Source organism: Chiroxiphia lanceolata, chromosome 3 (assembly GCF_009829145.1).
Source record: "Chiroxiphia lanceolata isolate bChiLan1 chromosome 3, bChiLan1.pri, whole genome shotgun sequence".
NCBI classification, from domain to species: Eukaryota; Metazoa; Chordata; class Aves; order Passeriformes; family Pipridae; genus Chiroxiphia; species Chiroxiphia lanceolata.
In genome coordinates, this window is record NC_045639.1 from 95,985,690 (window position 1) to 96,011,261 (window position 25,572).

General features: G+C 36.8%; 1 protein-coding gene across 15 annotated transcripts in view; it reads right to left on the reverse strand.

Annotated features, from left to right (window-relative positions):
* DLGAP2 (DLG associated protein 2) overlaps window positions 1–25,572 on the reverse strand; it is a 455,535-nt gene that overhangs the window by 48,276 nt on the left and 381,687 nt on the right. For all 15 annotated transcript variants that reach the window (XM_032681606.1, XM_032681592.1, XM_032681591.1 and 12 more), the window contains 3 exons: window positions 22,175–22,386; window positions 8,540–8,687; window positions 4,843–5,062 (listed from right to left, as the gene is read on the reverse strand). In XM_032681606.1, coding sequence (XP_032537497.1) covers window positions 4,843–5,062; window positions 8,540–8,687; window positions 22,175–22,386 — 580 coding nt within the window. The remainder of the gene's footprint in view (window positions 1–4,842; window positions 5,063–8,539; window positions 8,688–22,174; window positions 22,387–25,572) is intronic.

The following is a 25,572-nucleotide window of genomic DNA, read 5'->3' on the forward strand; positions in this document are numbered from 1 at the left end:
GCATCCTGAGTAATTGTATGAGCTCTAATTGAAAACTCCCTCATCCAATGTGACCTTGTTTGAATTAATTGGTTTTGGAATTAGTGCTCAATAGTTCAGCAAACGTGGAATTCTCTGAAGTTTGCTCATTGCCAAGCACAGTCCAACTGATTGAGAAAAGTGGCCAAAAGACAGTTCTCTGCTTCTCATCTTCTTTGGTGAATTCTTTAGCAAGTATGAGCTTAGCTGAGCTACCTACTATGAATCAGATAAAAGGGGGTGCATGCACAACTGACAGAATCCTTACGTTTGGAAAACATCCGAGAGATTTTCATTATGCTACATTTTCTATAGAAATAAAAAATTGTAATGGAGTATACTGGCCATTTAAGGCTAGTAGCTATGTTCCCTGAATTTAGCAGTGCTTCATGCTAAGTTTCTCTCAAGATTAGCTGGAAATCCTGAAGTGGGAGAAGTGACCTTGGACACTTAACATAGGAGAGAAATCCAGGATGCCTTTATGTACTCTGACCCTGTCCCCATTGTGCTGAAGTTCACAGGTAGTTATATTTTTTTGTCATTAATCCATTCATCAAAAAGCACTGTTGTAGCCAAAAAAAAAAAATGGGTTAGAGGAAAATGTGAAGTAGTTTTAAGAAACTGAAAATGATTCTATCTTTTATTCATCAGCTTAAAACCCAAAGAACTTAACTGAGGCTACTCAGTCCATGCTTGTTGCTAGAGAAGGATTTTGTATGTCTGACTGAATTGCATATTTAGTATTTCTGGCTTAGCTGTTTCAATTTGCATATAAAACCAATACACACTGAGAAGATATCCCATCTGATAGGTGAGCATCCTGAGCACCAGCCTAGAGAGGTAGTGTTTCTCTCAATAAAGGTGAAAGTGTTTCATACAGTGTATAATAATGCCATCAGGACAAACTATATGTGTCCCCCACATCTGAACAGAAGATAACTTGTTGTTCAAGTTAGCCAAAGGTACAAATATCAAGTAACTCTCTCTGTCAGAGAAGGGATTTTAACATGTTCACCTGTTTCACAAGAGACCATCCTAACTGCTACCTCTGGTACTATTGCAATTCAGAAAGTATTTCTGCATTCACGGTAAAACCAAACTAAAAAACATGTGAGGAAACATCCTGATATATTCTATAACATATAGAGTGAGTAATATAAAGGACTCTCTCTATATATAGAACTTGTAACAAAAATAAGTTGATCTTCTCAGACAAACAGAAAACAAGGGGGAGTGGTTAGTATCTTCCAGATGTCCTCATTGGTTGTTTTCATAGTATAGTCCACTGTTGTACCAGGGGATTTGAACTACTTTTCAGCAAGAGAACCCAGGTTTTGCAGGTGGGATAAAGTGCACTGCAGCACTGCTCCCACCCTTCTACATTCTGTTTCCCAGTAGGACTATATAGCCAGGGCTCACTGCAGGCTGAACTGGCGGTGATACAGATCCAATACCTCAGGCATCTTGTGCACCTTCCCACAACATTCTGCCACGCTCCCCAGGTGTTACTGGGAAGGAGCTTGCCAAGTTGACAGCATAGTGAATATACCTGCAGACATGCTTAGACAATGGGGAACCAGTATTACCCGGGAAAGTGACCCATTTTTTATGAACTCTTCCTGAAAAGTGAAGCATTGCTTGTAGGAGTAGCAGAGCTGTAAGGAAGTAGCACTTAGGATGACTACCGCACCCTGTGACTTTCCATTCAGGAAATTACATGTTGTCTGTGATGGAGGGACGTGGTGGGAGGCAGCAGCAGCTGGAGCTGTATTTTCTCAGCTGTGCATCTGACAGCTGCGACTGGATACAGTTCAGAGACAGAAAGCATATGCTGTCACTCAGGGCTTTTAACATCAAGTATTTTTTACTGGGTTCATTATCTCTTCACAAAATGAAACGCGATGGCTAGAAATGCCCTAACCACAATGAAACATGAGTCTCAGCAAGGGTCACACAGAGCCCAGGTCCAGCTTTTCCCTGCCCCAGCAATGTGGCTGCCTCCTTTGCACCGTTGCTTGTCTTGCTCATTTACACCCGGGGCAACAGGGGCTGCCCTATGACTTGTTACACAGTCGCCTTCAGGGGTGGAGAAGACTGGTTCCACAAGTAACTAAACTACGTGGATCTGTTCAAAAGTTATGTGTTCTTCATTACTATAGATATTAGCAATGAACCACTGGGATAATCTCTGTGAAGTTGAATACAGTTAAGAAGAGCTACATACTGGTAGTTCTTTTTCCATCTATTAGAAAACCCTGTTAGCAGAGTCCATTAATAATGTCCCACATAATATTCATTACAGTTGCAACCTTTCTACCTTCTGAAAGCTGTTAATGCATCTAGCAATATTTTAGGAAACTGCATGCCGTAAATATATACTCTATACTTCTGTAATTGAATTCATAGATCAAATACTAGATTTTTTATTTTAGGTTTACATTTTTAGTTACATAAATTAATTTTGAGCTAAGCCTGTGTGTTATGATTTAATTGCTTCACAACATGATAAAAGGCCGTCATGACCTATATCACTAAATTTTGCACGTAATAATTAAATTGAAAAGCCTGTTAATTTTCTAAGAAATTACTTTAGTTTCTTTGCCAAGAAGAGTTTGTTACATCAGAAGCAAAAAAGGAATTAATGTAATGTAATTTTCCTAAGAATTCAAAAGACCGAATTGGAACTGAAGGCTGATGCAAAACTCTAACCTTTTTGACATTTATTTGAATGAAGCCCATATAAATGCCAAATATCTGCCAACACCATTTTCATATTTCAGGCAACTGCTTCTTTTACAATTTTCAGAGAGGGATGGAGAAGTAAGACATTTTTTGAATGACAGCAATGATAGGAAATGAAGTATCTCCCTCCAAACTCACAGGGGTTGAAGAGAGAAAAATAGAAGAATTACCCCTAGAGTAATCTTGTTGAAAAACAAGAACTTATTTGGCAACTGAAATTTCTGATTAAAAGTGAATCAACTAATCCTTACTCTTTTGTAAAACAGAAAATTATTTCTAATTTGAATATTTACCTTATATAGAAGCTGAGGACAAACTTGCCTAGTGGTACAGAGAAGATATATTGAATACAGAACCACACTCAAAACTGTATATAGTCCACAAGCCTGGAAACACTTTTGGATCAGGAAAACACCTCAAATAATTTTTTCTCCAGAATGTCAATATCACTTCACCGCAACAAAGAGGAGTAATTACATATGTGGTCAAGAAAATCTATCTGATAAATCATTTCTGAGATGAGGTAGAAGCTATGTGCAAAATGAAGGTTAAAGTTTTCAAAGCCACAGTATTTCACCAGCAGCCTGCTAATCAATGCAAAACTATGAAAACATTGTGATGCAAATATACTTACTACTAATCCTGTACTGTCCCAAACATATTCTCTTATTCAGCTTTGTCATTCCAAAGTCAATAAAACAAACTACTTTCAGTGAGAATTTTGGGCTTATCTAGTATATAAACTCAAGACAGCTTAGGTTAAAACCAGCCCACTTGGATTGGTAATTCTGAAAGTAATTCTGAAACTATTCCAATTCAGTACCTGAAGTCAGACACCAAAATAAGTATCTATTCGTGTCTTTTGCCATGGAATGTGTCTTCATAATGATCACACAATGTACTATACGATAAAGATGAAAATTAGTCTCCGGGGTAGCAATAAAATCTCATTTTGTATTATGATAGCATTTCTATTAATCAAAGGACAGAAACATCCCTAGAGGGGGCACTGTAGGCCACAATTTCTAGTTTTACACAAAGTTACATACAGCAATTAAAATACTATGCTTAAGATAAAACAACATTTTATGCTACTTCTGGAATGCAAATGTATGTTGTTCAACTGCAGCTTGCTTCCTTTCTAAGCTCCCACTGTTCTGTTATACAACAGATGTGTCAAAAAAATAATTTTAAAAGTATTTTTATATTTTTATGTGATACATTTTCAGCTCATTTTTACCTTGTGTAGATGGGTAGCCTGCACTGCAATTTAATAGTACGTGGAAAGGACAGTATTAATTAGGAACTGACATTAACGTATTTGGAAACATAAAAGTGAATTTGCATCACTTAACAAAGAATACATCTTTCCTATAGATTTCATTTGAATTATTTAACTGCCTTCTGTGCAGTCTTTTCTCTACCAATACATGCTAATACTCTAAAATGAATAAAGTTACCATGTTTGCTAAGCAATTATTAAGAGAAAAGAAAATTGCCAAAAGAATGTTAAAAGATTTTAAGTGTTATAACAATGAATGCAAATTGTTATTGATAAGTAATGGCAGATGTCTGAAACAATTCAGTGTATTGATACAACTGTTTACACCTTGCCTAAAAGTAATTAATTCCCTTTTAAATTAATTGCCTTCAAGTGTTTAGACCAAATAGTTTTAATCTTGCTTCTCTTTTTCTCTTGATACTTTAAGGACCTAAATTAAAATTACTGCAACTAATCTCATTTGAAGATCAACTACTTGATAGATAAACCACGGACATGTCTAACAATATCTAAATGATACCATTTGCACTTATATTTTTATATTTGCACCTAGATAACTGTATGTGCAGAGAATGGAGGTCAAAAATCCAGGTTCATTATATTATGCATGCAGGATTCTTCCTGGAAGGAGCTTATTCCAAGATGTAGCCACAATGATACAGTATTACAATCTTAAGAATAGTGGTATCAAACACTCATTACACAGGGAAATTGTTTACAATGTCTAACAACCTTTTAGAAAACAAGAAGGCATATTCTCACATGCAGAACAGTGGAAAGGTCAGTGTAGATTTGCTTACCTGTGGTTGACCTGATAGTTGAGGTGATGTTGGAAGATGTCAGCGCGGGTATACATTCATCATCTTGGGAATAACCTGCCTGAATGGCACGCAAGTAACTGTGGCTTCTTGTTCGGAAACATCCAGGGAGGTCAAGGGCATCCATTGCCTGAGCTTCAACTTCACTAAACACTGATTCACACACCGATTCAAATTGCCCATTAACCTCTGCTTCACTCATCTGAATAAACAACAACAATGCATTTGATTTTTGACTTGCTTTTTTGTGATCATCACGGCCTCAACATCTCAAATGGACACCTGTACATTGATGAAGAACTGTTTTAGCAAATAGTTAAAACTTAGTAATCCCTTCTGATCACATTCACATTGTTTAACGTACATCAGCTGTTTACATGTATATATTAAGTGCATCACACATGTCATACATTAATTTTACATTTAATATATTTTGGCATTGCCAGATGATTGTAAATACACGATTTAATTGTAACCAACAAGAATACTCTGTGCTGATAGAAATCTATGATCTGCCAGGACAGGAGAACGGAAACCAAACATGCTGATATTAGCCTCAAAAGATGAAGGTGGATTGCTTGGGCTCCTCACTTATCAGCAAAGTTACTACTCATGTGGACATTTAACCTGTGTGGCAGGTTATCTTCCTCTCACTATAAAGGGGCTCATGGAAGTATTTAATTCTTGAAGATGTATAAAAGTACAGAGGAGGTGATGCTTCTGAAAGGTTTGAGAAATATTGCATCTAGAGCTGTGTCCAGTGAAGCATGTGAAAGAATAACCATTGTCTGAAACCGAGTGAAAAGTGATCAGATGAGAAAGTAATGCTTGGACCACATTTAGCTGAGAAGGGCCCTAAACCAAACTCACTCCCTCTTTAACTGGGTTAGCATTTCAACTACCATTGAAAAACCTTTTGTTCAGCAGCATTATTTAAAGTCTGATAGTTCTGCCACCAAGCATGCTGAGGAACACTGCCTGCACCCTTACCAGGCCCATCCCTTGGGGTATTTCAGCAGCAGCCTCCAGAGCTTGGGCAGAACCCAGCATCCACCTGCTGACCCTGCCTTGCAGGTTGGGCATGATGCAACACTATACATTTTTAGGCAATTTTCATAATAAACAGGGCTCAGGCAGGCAGGCCAGGCTTATGGAACCTCTCAGTAGGGAACTGTGTGTCACAGTTTTGAGGATTAGTGCCCAAATTCTACCTACATTTTTAACAGGTTCACTGAAGTCAGTCCTAACTACCTGTAAATCTATCTGAATAATTTGATATTATGTTTATCCAAAATCAGATAGGAAGTTAACACTGGATAGACAAATGCATGACTTTCTGAAAATATTTTTTTTTAAAAAAGAGAGTGCTAAAAATCAGAATCAGTATGACTAATTTTACAAGTTAAAATTATAGCATCACTAAATGGCACATCCAGTCGATATTAATTTTCCTATACGGCTGCTAAGTGCTCCTAGTGCTTTATTCATTATGGTAAGAGAGTCAGTTTAGGATTTTGGTTAAGTAAATGGAAATTTTATACAAAAGTTCTGATGATTATGAATAACTGATATTTTAATTTTGAGTAAGATGTTTTGGCTACTAAAACTCTTCTGAAAGGAAATACATTACCCTTCATAAAATTTGCTTTTAATAAAGGTAAGTAGACAATGCAATCTTGAAAAGATTTTAAAAAATCTTACTCTGAACTATTTTGCAATATTGTTGAAAAGAAAATTTATGATAATTTAGTCCATAAACACTTTAAGTCCTAACCACTTCTTTCAAACTAAGGTCATTGAGAATAGAAAAATAAAAATTAAACTTAAATTAAAAATATAAACCATGGAACTCAACATCTTTCTTGACTCTTCCCTTTGTCAGGAGTGAAAAACGAAGGATCTCACAAGAAAAAGATACAAAAAATACCACAAATTACATAAACTGCTATTATATAGATGGGACAATAATATGATGGTGTCATGGAAAAAGAATAGGAAACAGCAAAGGTTCAGAACTTGATATTTAATACATTTGTTTTGTATAATATCTAATAAATGCATTTATTACTGGTCTGGAAACGCTGAAATGCAAGGTAGAAAGTATGTGGCTGACACAAAGTCGCATAGGTTAGTGAAAACTGAAAAAGTAAGGAACTATATCCAGCAGGTTTAGTTAACCTGTCCAATTGAGCAAACTACCTGCAAATGAAATCTTTTGTGTATATCTTTCAGGTAATGCACATTGGAATGAAGAATTTTAACCACTGCTGAAACCAATTAGTCATTATGGACAGCTCAGTAAACACCTCTGTGCACAGACATGTTCAAAGAGGCAGAATAGTTCTATATGATAATATTTTTAGATGACAGCCAAAAGCACTTGCTTTGAATGCAGAATCTAATCATTATGAAACTTTCTTATAACCAGAGTCTAATAAAAATAGAAAATAACCAAACCAGAATGATAAAAAACAAGGCATGAGAATGATGAGGACAGGTTTCACAAGGGAGTTATAAAAAATAATGAAAGGTTTGGAAAATGGCTGTTTCTAATTTCAACATGTTTTGTGCTAGATTATACTTAGAATTACCCCATATAAATTAAGGAATTTGACTGAAGGACATTAATCACATCACTAGTCCCTCCCAGCTCTCTACAGTCAGTGGATACTGAAGGCATTTCCAGAGGGCTCTCTGCCCGCTCTGGATGTGCATTATCCAGGAAGAAACTGTTTCACTCCATTAACTACAGAGGAAGCTTTAGTTGTTGCTTCAGTCAAAAGCCTCATGTCAGATGAGTTGCATCCAGGTCTGAATAGCCATTCAATACAAATTGAATATGAATGAATATAAAATTGCTTTAAAAAGATTTCTCTTTCAACATAACCATTGTGCATGTATACCCTTAGGTGGCTCACTAAATGGTCAAAGGAAACTTAAGCAACATATGTGAGAAGAGAGCAGGGCCCACCTGTCATGAAACAACACAGGGAAGAAATGTCAGGACCAATAAACATTAGAAACATGGGGAATTTTATGTAAAGCCCTCTGCTAAACAAAACATGCATGTACTTCCTAAAGCTGCTTGCACTTCAGGTCTGATTCAGATTTCACTTTAACAGAAGTTAGTATTAACTAACTGACATAAAACCACTAGGGAGAAAAAATGTATCTTTTCAGAAGAACCCATCCATAGAATAGTTGATGGGACTTATTCCTTCACCCAAAAAGAATGGGGGGTTGAGTTTAGAGACGAATCACTGCTCCTTTGGAGCACAATTTTTTCAACCTATATCTTAATCTGGCAATCCACATTTACTGAAATCAGAGTAAGTATTTTCAGAGGAGGAGTATTGTAAGAGTGTGCTTCTCATTCTCAGTCAGAATCTTCTTAACATTTAAATATTTAATACAGACTGAAAATGAAACACCCAGTATTTATATTTTTAACAAAAATAAATGGAAAATATTATGTGTGGTAGTGTCCTTTTGTCTCTAGTATTTAGCACTTTTCTTGAAATTTTGAGTTACATTCCTTAGAACAGAATTACTTTGACAATGCACATCTTCAACTTGACATAAATTTAAAAAAAAACCCAAAAAGCCAAACCCATCCACTAGTAAAAACTCTCACATCTGCAGTTAACCTATAAGAAAAGTTATAACAAGAATTTCCCACCTGACTAACACAGCTGGCCTGACTGAGCGTGCTCACTGCTCTCATATAGCTCTGATTCCTTGAGCGAAACTTTGGGGAATTGTAGTTTGCAGAGGGATCCAGGTTGTGACCCCCAGGTACGTCACTTGCAGTTTGAAGGTAGCTCTGACTACAAAGGAAAGAGGAAGAAAAAAGGAAAGGCTGTAAAACTACAGATGGAATCAATTAGGACACTAAAGACAGTAATTTGTATGAGACTCACAAACCCATTCCCCAGGGTCCAAATCTTACTCTAAATAAAGCATCACAGACCTGTTGTAGTCAAACGCCTTAGCACAAGCAGAGAATCTATCTGTGCTTCTACCAAGACAATATGAAATTTTAAGTCTTTGCTGTATTTAAACATCATCAATCCTCTTGGCTATTAACATTGAACTTTACTAAAAGACAACGTCTAGGTCAATAGGAACAAGAACCAGAGCTAAAGCACAAAGTAACTAAAAATCTTTCTTCATAGATAAAATCTGCTACTTGTCATCTGGTTTTCATCAGGGTGTTAGGCATCAAGAGATCTTTTATCTTCAAAGGTTGATAGTTTTACAAAAGATTAAAATATCCCATGTTCAACTAAAAAAATAAATTAATAGACCAAGTGAACAAAGCTCTAGAAATTGTTTTCTTACAACACATCTCTTCCACAGTTTGGAGGACTGGGACTTAACACCACATTGGGTGCCTTTCAGTATGCTTTCACAACACGGGTATGCTGGTCTTCATGTTTTGCTTTAAATATATTGATTATCACTCCAGGAAAACAAATAAACCTAAGAAAAGTGCAGTACTTTGCTTTGAACAAAAAAAAAATTAAAGTCACAAACATTGTTCACAAGAGTTCACAGAACTCTGTAAATCTGATTTTAGAAGTCATGTGACGCTTTTCTCTAGATATCAGTGCAGAAATGAATTAATGTCCCAGAAAATATTTCATTTCATGTGGTAAATAGGCAGTTTTTACATTTATTCCTTACAGTAGCTTTAACAAAAACTATATCTGGGAATGACAGATTTGTGCCCATTAAATGTGTAATATTGGTCATACAGTTACTTCATGTGAACTGGCAGAGTGGTCAGTCCAGCAGTGGTTGTGATGTATGCTCAGGCTGTTGGGAAGTTCACTGTGAAGGGCAAAGTTTCGTCTCTGGAAGGACCAGACCACTCAGTGAATGAGAAAGCCACAGGTTCAACTCCTACTGTAAGATAAGGCACAAACCAGGATCTTGTTTCTCAGACCATATTTATCAAACACTGAGCATGACCATAGGCTGGTGATTGAGGAAGGACTCAGCGTTCCTCATTAAGTGGACGCAACCTGAGTTTGGGCTGGATGCAAGCCCTGAGGAGCATTCAGGGAGGAATCCCAGATATTTTATCAAGCCTTTGACTAGAAAAGCAAATAGTATTAACATCCATTTCCCTGTGTGGCCATGTCCTTTGATGTCTGACATGTGATGACCCAATATTTCCTCACATCATCAGCTGCAAGAGCAGATGGGATTTAGAGACTCTTCCAACCTTACACTTGGGAGATCTGTTCTCAAGCATTTTCATGTGTTCTCCCATCTCAGGGTCAACACAGCCATAGCCTTGCTTCCTTGGTGTATCTGCCAATGTGCAGGCTAGCTGCTCCTCTAAGACAGGCTGTCTTAGACTCACAGAATCATTTAGTTTAGAAAAGACCTCTAAGATCATTAAGCGCAACTGTTAACCAAGCACTGCCAAGTCCACCACTAAACCATATCCCTAAGTGCCACATATACATGTCTTTTAAATACCTCCAGGGATGGTGACTCAACCACTTCCCCGGGCAGCCTGTTCCAATGCCTGATAATCCTTTCAGCGAAGAAATTTTTCCTAATAAATTTTGCTGGAGCATGTCCAAAGAAGAGCAACAGAGCTGTTGAAGCATAAAAAATGAAGGGTTTTGTTTTTTCATCTTTGTTCAAGGCAGGCATTTTTTTAAATTCTTAAGAAATTTCCCTGGAGAAAAAAAAAACACATTTTTTTCCCCCTGTCTTTATTCAGTACCTTCTATGGAATATCTTTTTAACCTCAAGAGAGAGGTAAACTATGTAGAAACTATAACTGCTAAAACCGAAGTGAAAATGTATGAGATTATTGTAGGCATGTGCTCAGAGGTTAATTAAGTCATTACAGTCAAAGTGATTCTACGATTAAGATAGCTGTCTGATAGTGGGCATAATTAGGTTTCAGATGATAAAAACAAGAATTGTAGCAGCAGTTTTTTCTTCCCATAGGTAGAAAGACAAATATAATAGATTAGGTGAGGTGCTGTAGAACCTCGCTATCTACATTTAGTTGCTGGATGTAACTAAACTTCCTTTCCTCTATAGGCAGCAGGCTGACGACTGACACATGGCTTGACTCATTGTGATTCTTTGCATATGCTTTACTTAATCATGGAATCACAGAATGACTTATGTTGGAAGGGACCTTAAAGGTCACATAGTTCCAATCCCCCTGCCACGGGCAGGGATGCCACCCACTCAACCACATTGCTCAAAGCCCCATCCAACTTGGCCTTGAATCCTGCCAGGGATGGGGCATCCATAGCTTCTCTGGGCAGCCTGTTCTAGTGCTTCACCACCCCCACAGTCAAGAACTTCTTCCTAACATCTAAGCTAAACTCGCTTCCTTTAGTTTAAAACCACTTCCCCCCCGTCCTATCACTATCTGCCCATGAAAAAAGTCGCTCTCTCTCTTCTTTTTAAGCCCCCTTTAGGTACTGAAAGGTTGCAAAAAGGTCTCCTTGGAGTCTTCTCTTCTCTAGACTGAACAACCCCAGTACTCTCAGCCTCTCCTCATAGTAGAGGTGCTCCAGGCCTCTGATCATCTTGGTGGCCTCCTGTGGACCTGCTCCAAGAGGTCCATTTCTTTCTTGTGCTGAAGAATCCTGACCTGGACATACTACTCCAGGTGGGGTCTCACAAGGGCAGACAGATCTTTAACCTGTCTGATATTGTCAATAATCTGTTTGGTATCACGACTTTAGTATTTTTCAAAACAGATGAGTCCCCCCTGGACCTTCTGCTTGTCATCATCAGGTGGCTAAATCTGGGATTCTGAGTTCATAAACAGTGTGTGAAAGAGACATTTGAGATTTCATTAAAATATGAGGCACATTAAGAAAAGATAGAAGGAATATAATTAAATTATAAATTATTAATTACTGTATGAACTACGTTAAAAATGATTAATATAAACTGGTTCCTAGTAACTGTCTCCTTTGCTAAGTAATACTCAACAACCTAGTATTTAATTAATCACATTCTGGTTCCTTGTGAGATATTGCTATCATTAAATGCAATCAAAAATTTCTACAGCAATCATTTCTTAGGGAAAGAAACCCAGAATTCCATAGTACTTCTAAGCAGCTGAGTTTTGATGAATAAGTTTGGACATTACCTGATAGTTAAATAATTTTTCATTTATCAGAGGAGATTGATTCATGGAACTGAAGCAAAATAAAAGAAATGTTACAAATATTAGGCTGTAAAAGCAATTTTACATTCATTTAATTAATATTTTGAAATTTTCCTGACAAAAAGGAATTATTAGTTTTTCTTTCTAAGATATAGTCTCAAAGTTATCTTCTAGGATAAATGTGTCAATGCATGGTGAAAATTATGACCTTGCTATATATGTGACCCAGAACAAAAATGCAAGAGTTGTATAGGAAAGTTGCTCTCAATGCTAGAAAACGCAATCAACATCTGACCTTGGTAAATGTTGACTATTTAATGACATCCACTCTATCTAAAAGCTTAGGAACAAAATTCTTGACCTTCCTTTCCAAAACATCAAAGCTCTTTTGCTTTGACAAAAGAAAATAATTTTCTTTTATGCTTTATAGCAGCATGGAGGATTTTATATCTCAGCTGATCACTGAAGAAGGGCAAGGCAAGCATGTGCAAATGAGATGGTTTGACAGGTCATCTCCAGGACCACTAAACAAATATACCCATTAACATCAAGGAGGTGACTCTAAAATTTGGTACTATGGAAAAGGAGGAAGAGAGTGAGACTAATAGGAACAATTACATTGCTATGTCAGCTCTCTTCCCATTTGCTTTTCCAACTAGACAAGATTTTAGGGAGAGATCTTTAAAAGCTTTTTTGCCCTCGAGGGTTGCTTTCCATTTTCCATTGGCTTTGGAGGAAGTTCAGGGCAGCTAGGAAGAGGTCTTAAATTTGAGAAGTATTCTTAGTTGAAAGCAAGGCTCAAAGCCTAGAGAAGTTTTTGGGGAAAAGGCAGTTCCACGTAATGACCTTGCAGCTCTTCAGGACCTAAAAGTGAAGCTTTAGGGCTCCCAGTGAAGACAGCTAAACTTGCAACAGCACTTTCAGCACTCAGCAGGTTGCCTGAGTGTGTTCAGGGAGGACACAATACTGTATCATAACCACATAAAGTGAGACATAGCATGACATGCTTATCTGGGACAGTATATCTGATCGCTTGTCTGACAGCATAGCTGAGATAACATGTCACCCAGCTATAGACTGAATGGCAGTGAGGTTAGTCTGCATATTTCAACAACAAAAAATAGATAAAGAATAAGAGAAGAGGTAGCAGTGAGGCAGTGCTGAGTACAGGGGGAGAAGCCCACTAACTTCTTCCTACAAATTCAAATTCCTGAGCAGTAATACTTGACAGCCAAGAGAGCTCTAGGGGAAGCATGGAGGGTATAACTCCTGAGAAAGGGATCTCTGTCACATTGCTTTTTTTTTTTTTTCTGTCTGTAATATTTTCTAGTAAGTGATTGACATAATAATTTGTCATAAACTTAATACCTTTGCTTAAAAAAATATGATCCTGATGCCGTCAAGGCAGCAAATGCCATACACTAGCCAAGGTCATTCCCTGATCTGCTCACATTCAAAGTAGTGATCAGTCCCCACAGCACCTCTTCTCTTGTCAAATGTTCAGACACCAGTGCACCCTGCGTCAAGGAGGTACCAAAAGTGAAATAAAATCTTCCTGGAGCTCTAAAAGTTTCAGCAAGAAGGTCACCTTCTGACTCTGAGTGGGTCTATCAGGTTTATTCATGGAGCATCCAATATAAAGAAAGTCCATTTTCCATCAAATTAATTTTTTGAATTGTCATATTCTAAAATCATACCTTTTTATTTTCATGATCATGCCTGCATTTGTCCAAAAATCTGAGACTGAATGGGAACATTAAAGAAAGTACAATCACTTCCGTTTAAATCAGTATATGCAATTCAGAAGTATCTTTCTGGAACAAAAAGATAAAATTTGTAAAAGAATTCATTTTAGGTGCCTAAAAGGGAGGTGCATTAGGAATATCAAGGTAGTGGCAGCTATCAAAACCTATTTTATTGAGACATTTGCATTTCAATGGATATTCATTTCTCTATCTGGATCTATCTTAACTATGTCTTTTTAGAAACATGAAATAACTCATCGACCAGAATCTAATGATTAGGCTTAGCTAGCAATGCCATTGTATAGCAGCTGCAAGTCACAGCGTATCTCTGTGGAGCCCTGCTGGAGTCAATAGAGCTCTGCAAAGGGGCCCAGATGTGCCTGCATACAGCCCATTGAAGAACTCAGAGTGTAGACATTAAGTCTGATTCTCCCTTTGGAATAGCACAATCAGTCGGGTTCTTAGAAAAACTGGAAGTGCACATAAAACTCATTAATTTCTCTGTAGCAAAGAATTTCATTCCTAATATTTGCCAGTCTGAAGCTTCTCTTTGATCATTGATAGATATGAGAATATGGGTCAAATTAAATTGTTAACATGCTTATATATTTCATCATTGACCCGTACCTTTTAAAAAAAACGTTCCTGAAAGATATTGAACATTTGATTTATTACACGAATATGCTAGGGAAGAGGTGGAGACTGCAGTTTCCATCCTTATGAAATGCCTACTAATCACCGGTAGGAGAGAACCCTTATCATAAGTAAGTGTTTAGAGAATTGGTACAACATGAACCAGAAGAGAATGAGACAAAATCATCAGCATAGTTAAACAGTCTGGTGGTTTAGAGGATGTGGGCTCAACCAAGCCTGTATTCCAAATCACTCAAAATGTTCATGTAATAAAAAACTATGACGTGGGAAATCTAAACTCAGAGCTCTTGTTTGTAACAGGTGACAGATTTGCACATATAGCTAATCTATAGCTAATATGAAAAGTCTTGTTTTAATATCCTATATTGAGCTTGCCCTGAACAGTAAGCAACAAACTGGTCAGCATCAACAAAATTCAGGCAGATGCTATGGCAAAAACTTGGCATTTAAAGCATCCTGTAGCAGTTCAGCAAATGGATCTAAGGATCTATGCAGAACTCAAATATTTGATGTATGTTCCTAAATCCATTTATGAAATTGAAGTATTCATAATTTTCGTCAGGAAGCTATGTCACTTTTTTTTTTTTATTTGCTTTTAGGACATATTCATGTACACATGCAAAAAGTCATAATTGGACAAAACAAATATAGATTACAAACTATCAGGACTCAGTAAAGCATCTGAGCATGAGCTTAATTTAAACACACATGTAAGTCCATTAAAGCCAATACATCTAAAGCAAATAAGTGACCTTCTTATGCTGAAGTCAAAGATATTAATAAGACTATGCAATATCTGGAGAAAAAATTGAGTAGAATTGGGAAAAGTTAATATATATATAATATTTCTGCTTTTTTAACCAAAAGCATCTTAATTTTCAAATCCTTGCCTGAAGAAGTGTTTCTATACATATGCTTTATAGTTCCATTTAGTTCTTATTAAAAACTAAAAAAATGAGAAAATCAGCTTTTGATCCTTCTCAAATTAAAAGTAAAGCTAACATATCTGTTGGAAGCAGAAATGAATGAGCACCAGAAACATATTTTCTTTTGGATGTCAGTATTTGTGCTTGTGAGATTGGCCTGAATCTTACTGCATTTTCACCACAATCCATCACATAATTGCATCTTTCTGAGAGAAGACTGCTTTAGTCCTGAAAAGACTCTGCATTTTGTTTAGAGCCTTAGAATCCCCTTTCCATCCCTAATCCAGGGTAATGCATTTCATCCCTACAACATAAAGCTGGTATTTACTACAGTGAGGCAGGAGATCTGGGCTCAATGACTCCCTGGGCTTCAAACTATGCTGCTTCTCAGAGAACAAGATGTCTAACACCGCTTAAGAGCATTTCCTATTATTCTGCAAAGGAAGAAAGCATGGGGATGTCTTCTGACCCCATAAAAGATGCTTCCTAGGTAACGAGATGCCCTTCATCAGCATTCCCTCTTAACCCTGTGGACTAATCTAACCCAGATCTTATTGACTGCAGCAGAGAACGCTATCACTGTGCCCGTGGCCCTCTGATTGCACTATTAGTTGATAAGGCTTTGTAATTAGCCCTCCAGCTCTCCTCACTAAATCTCCAATTTCACCCCTCAGAGACTCTGAGTAGACGCTACTACACTATAGGGCCTCAGAAAGCTACTAATGAAGTGTGTAATGAGGCTTTTTAGAGTCAGAAGATTGAGGGAAAAAACCTAAAGATAAATAAAAAGCATATAAACGATGAAAGTTTCTTTTCTAGTGATTTTCCTCATCTCTTCTATTGAAAATATTTCTCAGGAATAGCTTCAAAACCAATCCTAATTAAAGTGTAGAAGAAGAGTTAATGCTAAACTGAAATTTACCTTAAAAATTAGTAAAAGGCTTGCATCACTGGTGCACAACAATGGATAATATTGAAATTGGACATTAATTTTTCTAGCAAGGAAACTGTGCTTTAACTCTCAATCTGTGACTTTTTTTGGAGCACACCCACTCCTCCACCTGTGCACACTTAACCACAGCCTTCTCTGTTTGCACTTACCAAGTGGTATGTCTCTAAGAGAAATACCCACAAATTTGTTTATCACTTAAATAATTATGGTGTCTACTCTGTCATGGGCCAAAGATAAAGACAAAGGGTTGGTCTCATGCACTGCTTCCAACATGCTTGCTCACCTTTCACTTTCTCATATCGTAAGCATGTTATAGTTAGCACAAATGGTTGCAAATGGAAAGATTTTTTTTTTTAATGGAGATTTTCCACATGTCTTAGAGGAGTCTGTGCTGTTCCATGATTCCTGCTGAACCAAGGCGTCTGGCAGCTAAGTGCTGTCAGATCTTCTTGTTACAGTCTAATTCCCTTGCTATGTGCTTTGGGAGCGTTTTTGTTGCCATAATAGAGTCTGCAGAACAGAAGATGTGGACGTGCCTCGGATAACAGTCCACATAAGCGTAAGTTAGCATGGCCACTGAAAGATGCAATCTCTCACTCTGAAAAGGGGGAGTCAGTGAAAGGTCATTCTTTTGATCTGGTTTACCAAAAGCCCAGAAGATATGTCAACCATTTCACGTCTTACTTAGGCTTATTAACTTAAAATACTGAATAAAGTGTTTTGTGTTGAGATACCAGAGTGTGAATAAGATACTAGACTGTGGCTGAAATATGGACATGCATTGTGCTCTTCAGCTATGGACTGAAATAACATAAAACACAAAGACATTAAACATCCGAGGGAGGCACAGATGATCTCTCTGTTACTGTGACTCAGACTTTAAGACATTACTCCATACAGGGGCCAAAACCTGGCAGAGGGTTAAGTGGAGAACACAGTCAAGACAAACCAAAGTGTCAGTGGTACTGTACTATGGTAGTTCCTCAAATAATTTATGCTATAGCAGATTTCCTGCCTAATTAATACATTACATTTTTGTATTACCTATCTGCTCACATGTCTTTCTGTCTGCCCACCCATCAGCTTAAGGTGTCTGGACTACCAGCTGACACAGAACAGTCTGCCATTAGAGGTTCGCAGAACAGAAGTACACATTGCTGTCACTGAATTTATTTTATTGTAGCTTAACCTATTTCATCTTCATGTTTGCAGCATCTAGTTTCCTGTGAGTCATAATGGAAAACTGCAGCACAGCATGGCTATTCCTTTGTGTGAGTGATACCAGTATGATCTTCAAATAGAGTGTATTTACTTTGGGCTAAATGCTATTGCTATCCCTTTTGACTAAATGGTTAGACGGTTTTCAGAGTCCTTCGCAACACTTCAAAAAGGAGATACTGAAAATGAAATTTGCTATTTCTATAGTGTTATCCTGTTCATTTACATAATCGGTATATTAAGTACTCTTTTCCTGAAAATGAGAAGCATCAAATAACCAGAATATTATCTTTAGTCATAGAATTGTTTTCCTATTGCAGAGTCCCAAATTCTTGGTTTCTTTTCAGCTTTGTTTTCTGGATCCCAGTGTCTCTGAGGCTTCCATCTCAGCTTTGCTTGGTTTTGTCATAAATACAGAAAAAAAGACATTTACTACATTAGAAGGATACTCTAACAAATCACGTGGGTCAGTCTCTCTTCCAGGATTGCACAACACTTATTTAGGACAGACATTACCTTTGTTTCAGCTATCAGTTCCATAAACTGTTTGGTTGTTTTGACCTTTACTGTAAATGAAAATACCTAGCAGCATACGACTTATCTTCTAGAAGCTACCGGTGCAAACTGCCTTCCAACACAGTTTAACTTCATCCTCAGCAGCATCACAGCACAGCAGAAAACAATGGACCGAATACAAGGGGCTAGCATTTCACTGCTAGAAGACTACGTATACTATTTGTTCATAGTATACCAAAACTGACATCAGAAAGACTTTGTATGTCTAATCATAGTGTAAAATAAAATAAAAAAAAAATTTAAAAAAACCCCAAACAACAACCAAATGAAAATATTTCTCCTGGACTAGTGGGAGCCAAGATAATTTCCACATTAAATAGGACTGCTGGCACCATTTCAAGAAAGCAAAAAGTAGAAAGGAAGCAGATTCAGGTAGTGTCCTGTCTCCACTGCCAAGCCTTATTGCATTATATTTCACTCAAGTGCAATTTCATAATAATACCAATAAATTACACTGGACTTCGGCTTGATGTTACAGGACCAAGTAGTGCAACACACTATTTAGTTTTTTGAAACAGCATTCATAAAAAAAAGAACTGAAATGCATTTATCTTCAGTGAATAATCTACATATTTAGGTACATTTAATTTTTGAAAAATCCAGAAAAAATCAAGCCCCTTATGCTATAGCTATACTCAGAAATAAGCCACGTCCATTACCTGACCCTTTGGCCAACTGACCTGTATGGTTAAGCTTTCTTATCCTACAGAGAGGGTGGCTGCATCCCACAGAGTTAATCCTTGGAACATGCCTGGGCACTATCCAGAGGTGTGCCATGTGTCCTAGGCTGGAAGCAGGCTGGCGATCATGCTGGCTGTGCTAGCCTCGTTTGACAGAGGTGGAGATCGGATGGTAGTAGTTGGGTGTATGACCTGCTTCTGTCAGCTGTATAAAACCAGCAGTGGCAGACTCTGCACTTCTTTTTTTTTCACTCAGAGTAAAATATACTCCTTTCCAAAAGCAATTTAAAAGAAATTATTTCAGAATTTTAATTCTTGTATTATATCAGTTACATTTACCTATTTGTATGTTACTTTTTCAGATACAAATATGCACATTTATTGTTTATAAACGTTTAATGTTCAATTTGCTGAATCTTCGAGCAACACAAACCAACAAGGTAGCACTTACTTTTGTTTAAGCAGAAACAGAATCTAAATGGGAAAAAAAAATCTTGCAAAGATACCTGATAAAACTCAAAGGAGAAAGTCGCACACATGTCAAACATCTGTTGAAGGTTAAGTGAAGGCTGTTCTAATTTTGTCTTATCCTATTCAGGATAGCGATAGAAAACTAGGTTTATTCATATGAAATCTATCTACATTTGTTTTGCAGCCAATGCATGTTTTTATATTGCCAAAACTATCAATATTCAGCTTTTTTTTCAGGTTTACTGATGGTCTGTCTGGCAGATCCCAGTTCTGAGCTACTCTGCTACCCAAGTGAAGGACTAAGAGAATTAAAACCCCATTTTATTTCTGTGCACTAGCTCCCTCCATCTGGGTAAACAAGCTAAAAAGCCAGATAATGCAGCTGACATCTTGAATTATGTAATTTCTCATAACACATGCCAGAAATGCTATTCAGCCCTGCTATACATGCAGGAATGCTGTTCAAAGCCCTGGCTTCTGGCTCAGTAGCATGATCAGTGGTACTCAACATGCAATGGGGATTACTGAGCCACGTTGGAGGAGCAAGGAAGGCTCTGTAACCATTATCCATTGCTACATCCTTCATAAAAATCTGTCAGACATAGAAGGTAACCACAGTGACAGGGAGACAGAAATATAACGGGAGGAGATGGGTTGTGGTGAAACCCCAGGTTTAGGATCAGCACTTTGTATTTCTGTGAGACAAGAAATTTTCTGTCTGCTTTAGGACTGCTGAAATTTGCAGATTTTTTTCAAGAAAAAAATACAAGAACAAGAATAGTTGTCACATTTCTGCTTGAAGTTCACTGGGAAACCCCATGTATGTTAGGCTGGCAGGTTCAAGGTGCTGTCCTTCTGTTTAGGGAAAAACTGAGGACTTAAAAAATATCTGTCAGTAGCAGACTGGCTGCTCAATTATTCCCGGTGCAGTGATATTGACAAATTCTCAACAGAACCCCTAATAATATTTCATAGTATTACAAAAAGCTTCCTCCTTTTCCAGCTGTGGTTAATGGTAACTATGCCATGAAATCCTTCGGGGCCATGAACAGGCACAGCTGTCAACCCCAGTACATGCATCAACATTGCACCCCTGTTTTAATCTATTATATTTTGAGTGGTGTATTTGCAATACACGGAAAACTGACAGAAGACGTAACATTTGGTATTGACCCATGAATAACCATCCACCCTCAGGATTTAACAGATCAGGAATACTTTTTTCTTGAAATATATTTCTTGCTTGAATACATGGGTTTAATTGCTGTCTGGACCTGGTTGTAAGCTGTAGAGATCTAGGGCAGAAACCAAGACCTGCCACTCACTGGAAAATTTGTGCCGCTACCCAGATTCCCTTGTGGGTGGTCCAACCACAGCTGAAAACAAAGAACAGCATAGAATGTATCCGAAAAGTTAGAACGGTCTCTGGGAAAAGATTTTTGTTTGTGGTACTAGACCAGATAAGATATACCCTTCAAAACTGGGATGGCTGCAACTAAACTGTCTCTGGGAATGATACCTGGCCTACACCAATGCCCAGAACACAGCCAGGCAGTGGTAGGGACAGTGCTAATAGACCCAGGGGACATGTTTGCCAGGGACCACTTCAAAACCTTCTCAGCGTCCATGGTCAGGTTTCTGTACTCAGACCAGTAGTACTTTTGTTACAGGCCAGGTTTCCTCATCAGATAAAATATTCTAACGAATCCTGCAGATTCACATTCAGAATTTGTCTCGGTGGCCTAAACATAGGTCTCTGGCCACCTTTGAGAGACCACAAGGTATTTTAGTTGCCAATCAAGAGCAGAGACTTGTATTTTAGTTGCCAATCAAGAGCAGAGATCTGTATGTCTTGTTTCATGATGTCTCAGAAATCTTACAGTAGCTCATGGTACAGGTGCCTTTGGTTTTGTACCTGAATTAAGCCTACAGATATGCTGACCAAGCTATATGATAAATAAAGTTGTAAACTCTTCTCTTCAGTAATAGCAAAAGTTGGTGGTTTTCTTGCAGATTGCAAGCTAAATAATTCAATTTAATTAACCCCAAAGGATTTTTACCTAAGGCTTTTGTTTTGTTTTGTTTTATTTTATTTTATGAAAAGGTGTATGCTATATGGTATACTATACATGGTATTACCTACAGAACAACAAAAAACCTTTGGTTAAAGGTTTCACTCTTAATTTCTTCAGTTTATGACCCAGACAAAAAGATCAATTTTCTAAGTCATGAGAAATGCCTACTTACATTAATAGAAGCTATAGATTTTAAATCAGGCTACGACTTTGAAACTCTCCTCATAAATATACTTACAGTTTACTTATAAAATGATATATTGAAAGGATAAAAAAGAGATAAAAACAAAGATCTATTGGAAAACATATAAAGCTACATATTTCCCTATAGTTTTAAGATTTGCTTTAGCTATTTAATAGGCTATATTGTAGGTAGTATGCATGAAAAATAACCCAGACAAAGTCCTCTACAATGTGTTTAAATCAGTATGATACAGTATAGCTGACACATAAAGCATTGTACTGATAAAGAAGGTGTAAGATGCCAAATACACGGTACAATACTATTATATTTTGTATAGAATAGAGTGTATTTTCTGTTTCAGAGAAAGCAATGAAATAACTAAGACTTATAAAACAATCCTAGGGAAGAAAAGTTCAGAATTTTGAACTTTTGACAAAAATATGTATGTATTTCCTTCAGTAAATATAACAGTTTTATTTCATGGATGGAGGAAGATGGCAGGTTTTCATCCAGTAATCACAAGAAACTGCAGTTAATTTAAAATGAAGTTACCTTTTTAAGTACAGATCATTTCTTATTAGAGATGCTGACCACTGCCAGTAAAACCCAAAGGAAAATTACCCAAGTCATAACAGCTTTCAGAAAGGTGTATAACATGGCATAGCAAAGCTTACTTTGGATGATCTCCCAGTGGTCGTTGTCCAATGGATTTTAATAATGACTCCGGTCGAACCGTTAATTTTGGTGATGTCTTGGGGCTAGTATCAGAGTCTCCACTTTCTTCATCTCCCATGGCCTTAATATAGCTCCCACTTCTCATTCTTCTGCAGGGGATCTCTTCGTCTTTCCCACCAGCTGGGTATCCTCCCCATTCATCCTGAGGTACCTAATAGAGACCATAAAACACATATATGGAATCTGCTTTATTCTTTTAATATAAGTACTTCCTTCATTTTTTCATTTTAAAGAGACAAGCAATAAATTTTTTATTCTTCAGAAACAGATCACTTATGAAGAAATTTCCAAGGTCCCTAGATGATTTGACCATTTAATTCTGACTTGAAAGTTGGAAATTTTCAGTTTATAAAAGTTGGAAGCCAAGGAACAAATAAGTCATGGATTGCAAGCTGAGCTGCAATATCTATTTGTAGACATGCTCTAAATTGCAGGAAGAAGCTTGGCTTAACCTCTTAAAAGTTTGCACGCAGATTCTCAGCTGATAACAGTAAGTTGATCAGGTGTCTCAGATCTAAAACTCACTGAAAGCTGAGCACTTCAGAGTTTATTACCAATACTCCTTATATGGGGGTTTGGAGGCCTTTCAGGAAGGTGAAAGTCGGATTTAAGCTAAACTCAACTCTGATCTTGTCATAAATGGATAGGATTGTGATTTAGGGCAAACTTCTGTGGGGAAAAAACAAAAGCGGTAATTTGTCTTCTTTCTTATTTAGAAACTCCAAAATAGTTCATAGAGATTGTAATGTACCAGTAATGCAACCAGTTAATCAATACATGTGGTTGCAGCTGCTTTTATGCACTTGAGGTGGTTTTTCCAAATAGTAAGATTGGTAGTCAGATAATCCACACCTGGTGGATGGATATGTCTCAGTTCACCACAGAACTGAGCAAGAGTGGATTTTCCAATCCAAAATGAAATAAGCCTTGGTTTAAGACTCATGGATAAACTCAACAAGCCTGTCTTTGCCAGTATTACTTTTTTTTTGTTTGGTTGGTTGTTTGGTTGGTTTTTTGGTTTGGGTTTTTTTTTTTCTTTTTCGTTTGTTAGTTTTTTTGTTGGTTTTTTTTTGTTTGGTTTTTTGGGTTTTTTTGTTTAATCTTCCAAGGTGCTGAGTCCTTTGGTTCTAACCCAGAAACACACTTGAGCATTTACTTAACTTAAAGGATATAAGCAACTCTCTAAAATACATTATAAGGACTCACGGTCAAAAAGAAGGATGTGACAGAGTTCATCAGTGGACCAGGGTTGTTGCACTTGTCAGCATCAAATCCTTTATCAACATAATGACTTCATATATATTAAGCAGTATAATGGCATTATTTACTATTATACTATAAATCTGAAATTTCAGTTAAATATATATTTACGAGTTTCTGCAAAGCAGGATGTTAATAAAGATGTTTAAGTCAAACATATTTGAGACTTTAGAGTCTGTAGACAGAGTTCACTGCAGAGCTGAAGCAAATGCTCCAATTGGTTTCAGCAGTCTTGTAGATTGGATTTAAATAACTAACATGATATGCCTGTCATCTTTACTGCCCTTTTGAGATAAATGAATTAGCCACACATACCAGGTGAACAGACCTGGTGCTTTGAGTCCCAAAAAGGGATTAAGGGGGAAACGAAGTTTTAAAGGGGAGTGAACAAGTAAAAATAGAGATATTAAATTAAAGAAACAAGCTCAGGACAGAAAAAAAAAAAGACAGAAAATGAAGTCAAATAAGAAAAGATGAAATAGATTGCACAGATCAGAAAAAAGTGAGAGATAAATATCAGAGAAAAACATTATGAGTCATATTCTTATACAACATACTAAGACAGAGTGTGAATCTAAATGAAATATGGGTTAGATCATGCAAGGAAACAAACTTTTCACATTATTCAGCTTTGCACGGAGATTGGAAAGGGAGCATCAAAAATATTGCCCAACTTGAAGCCTGCAAATGTGATACATCATTTTCATTTCTTTTCTAAAACCTAGTATGTATGAGATTAATATTGCAGGAAGGTTTTTTGAGATTATAGGAGACCTAAAAGATTTTTACATGTAGTTGCAGTAGTCACAGTGAGTCTCCTAAAATACAAAGAATAAATATATTTCCTTAAACGTTTTTAAATCTACAACTGGCAATACAACTAACTGCAAAAGTCTGAATTAGAGAACTATCTTATTAGTTGATATCATACAAACATACTCTCACTTTTAATTATTCTTTATGGCTAAAAGCAAAATCCAAAAGCTGAAAAAGCATTTATTGTCCTCGGCATAGGACAATTACAAGATATACTGTTCAATTTTCAGCACTAAAGCTGAATTATCATGTTCAGTCTTACTATTCATTTTTTTTTTCAAACAACTCAAAACTTTTTCATAGAATAATTATTTTGGCTTGAAACTTTTCCCTTCATTTTACCTCAAAGATAATTAAATAGAAAGTTTAAAAATACATGGATCAATAACCTTTTACTCAAATGCAGAAAATTATTACTTCCTCAACTTTATTTTGTCTGAAATTCCATGTTCAAATAACTAGATAAGGACTGGATTTAAATGAGTAAACACAGGCGTATTTATTGATTGAAGTTGAAATCTTATTTTAAAAGATAGGAATGACTGATTTTTTACATTAAAGTATCTAAAAAGTTAAGCTTCTTCACTGTGATAAGGACAAATCTTACAGTTATATGCCTTACTGTTTCTGTTGATTACATTTCTTTTGCTTTCTGTATTCAAAAGTTAAATGAATTCACATAAAAGCTAAAGACCAAAGCTAAAAAATGAAGAAGGCCTGCTCCATTTGTGCTTGTGATGTACTTGTGGTACACACATAGGCACCAAGAAAACTTTTCTAATCAGATTGACTTGTTGGCTATCATAGAAGCCTTTATGGTTACAAAAACATTGTTCACAATTAAAATATGCGGTTTGTTTGATTGGTTGGTTTTTTTCCCTTCAGCCACTCAAAGGAGCACAATATTATGAACACAGGGAAAATGCTTCTGGAACCTAGTGAACAAGTTTGACAATGTCTTCTCTTAGAAGGTTTCATGCAGAGTTTTGGAGAACAGTTGGAGTCTTTTTGCCATATTCGAAAGCCAACAAAAGGGCACTTGACATTGTTTTTCCTCATGGACTGAGAAAAGAAGCAAAACATGAGTCCCAGTTCAGCCTCGTTCTTCATTTACTTGAGCTGATAGGTTAAGTACTCAAAAAAATCTTTCCAAATCCAGGCCATCTCAGACTCAATATAGTTTTAAAGAAAAGCAGAAGCATTATACTAGTGCAGGAAAGATTTTTATTTTGCAATATTAACAAAAATGTTTAACATCGTG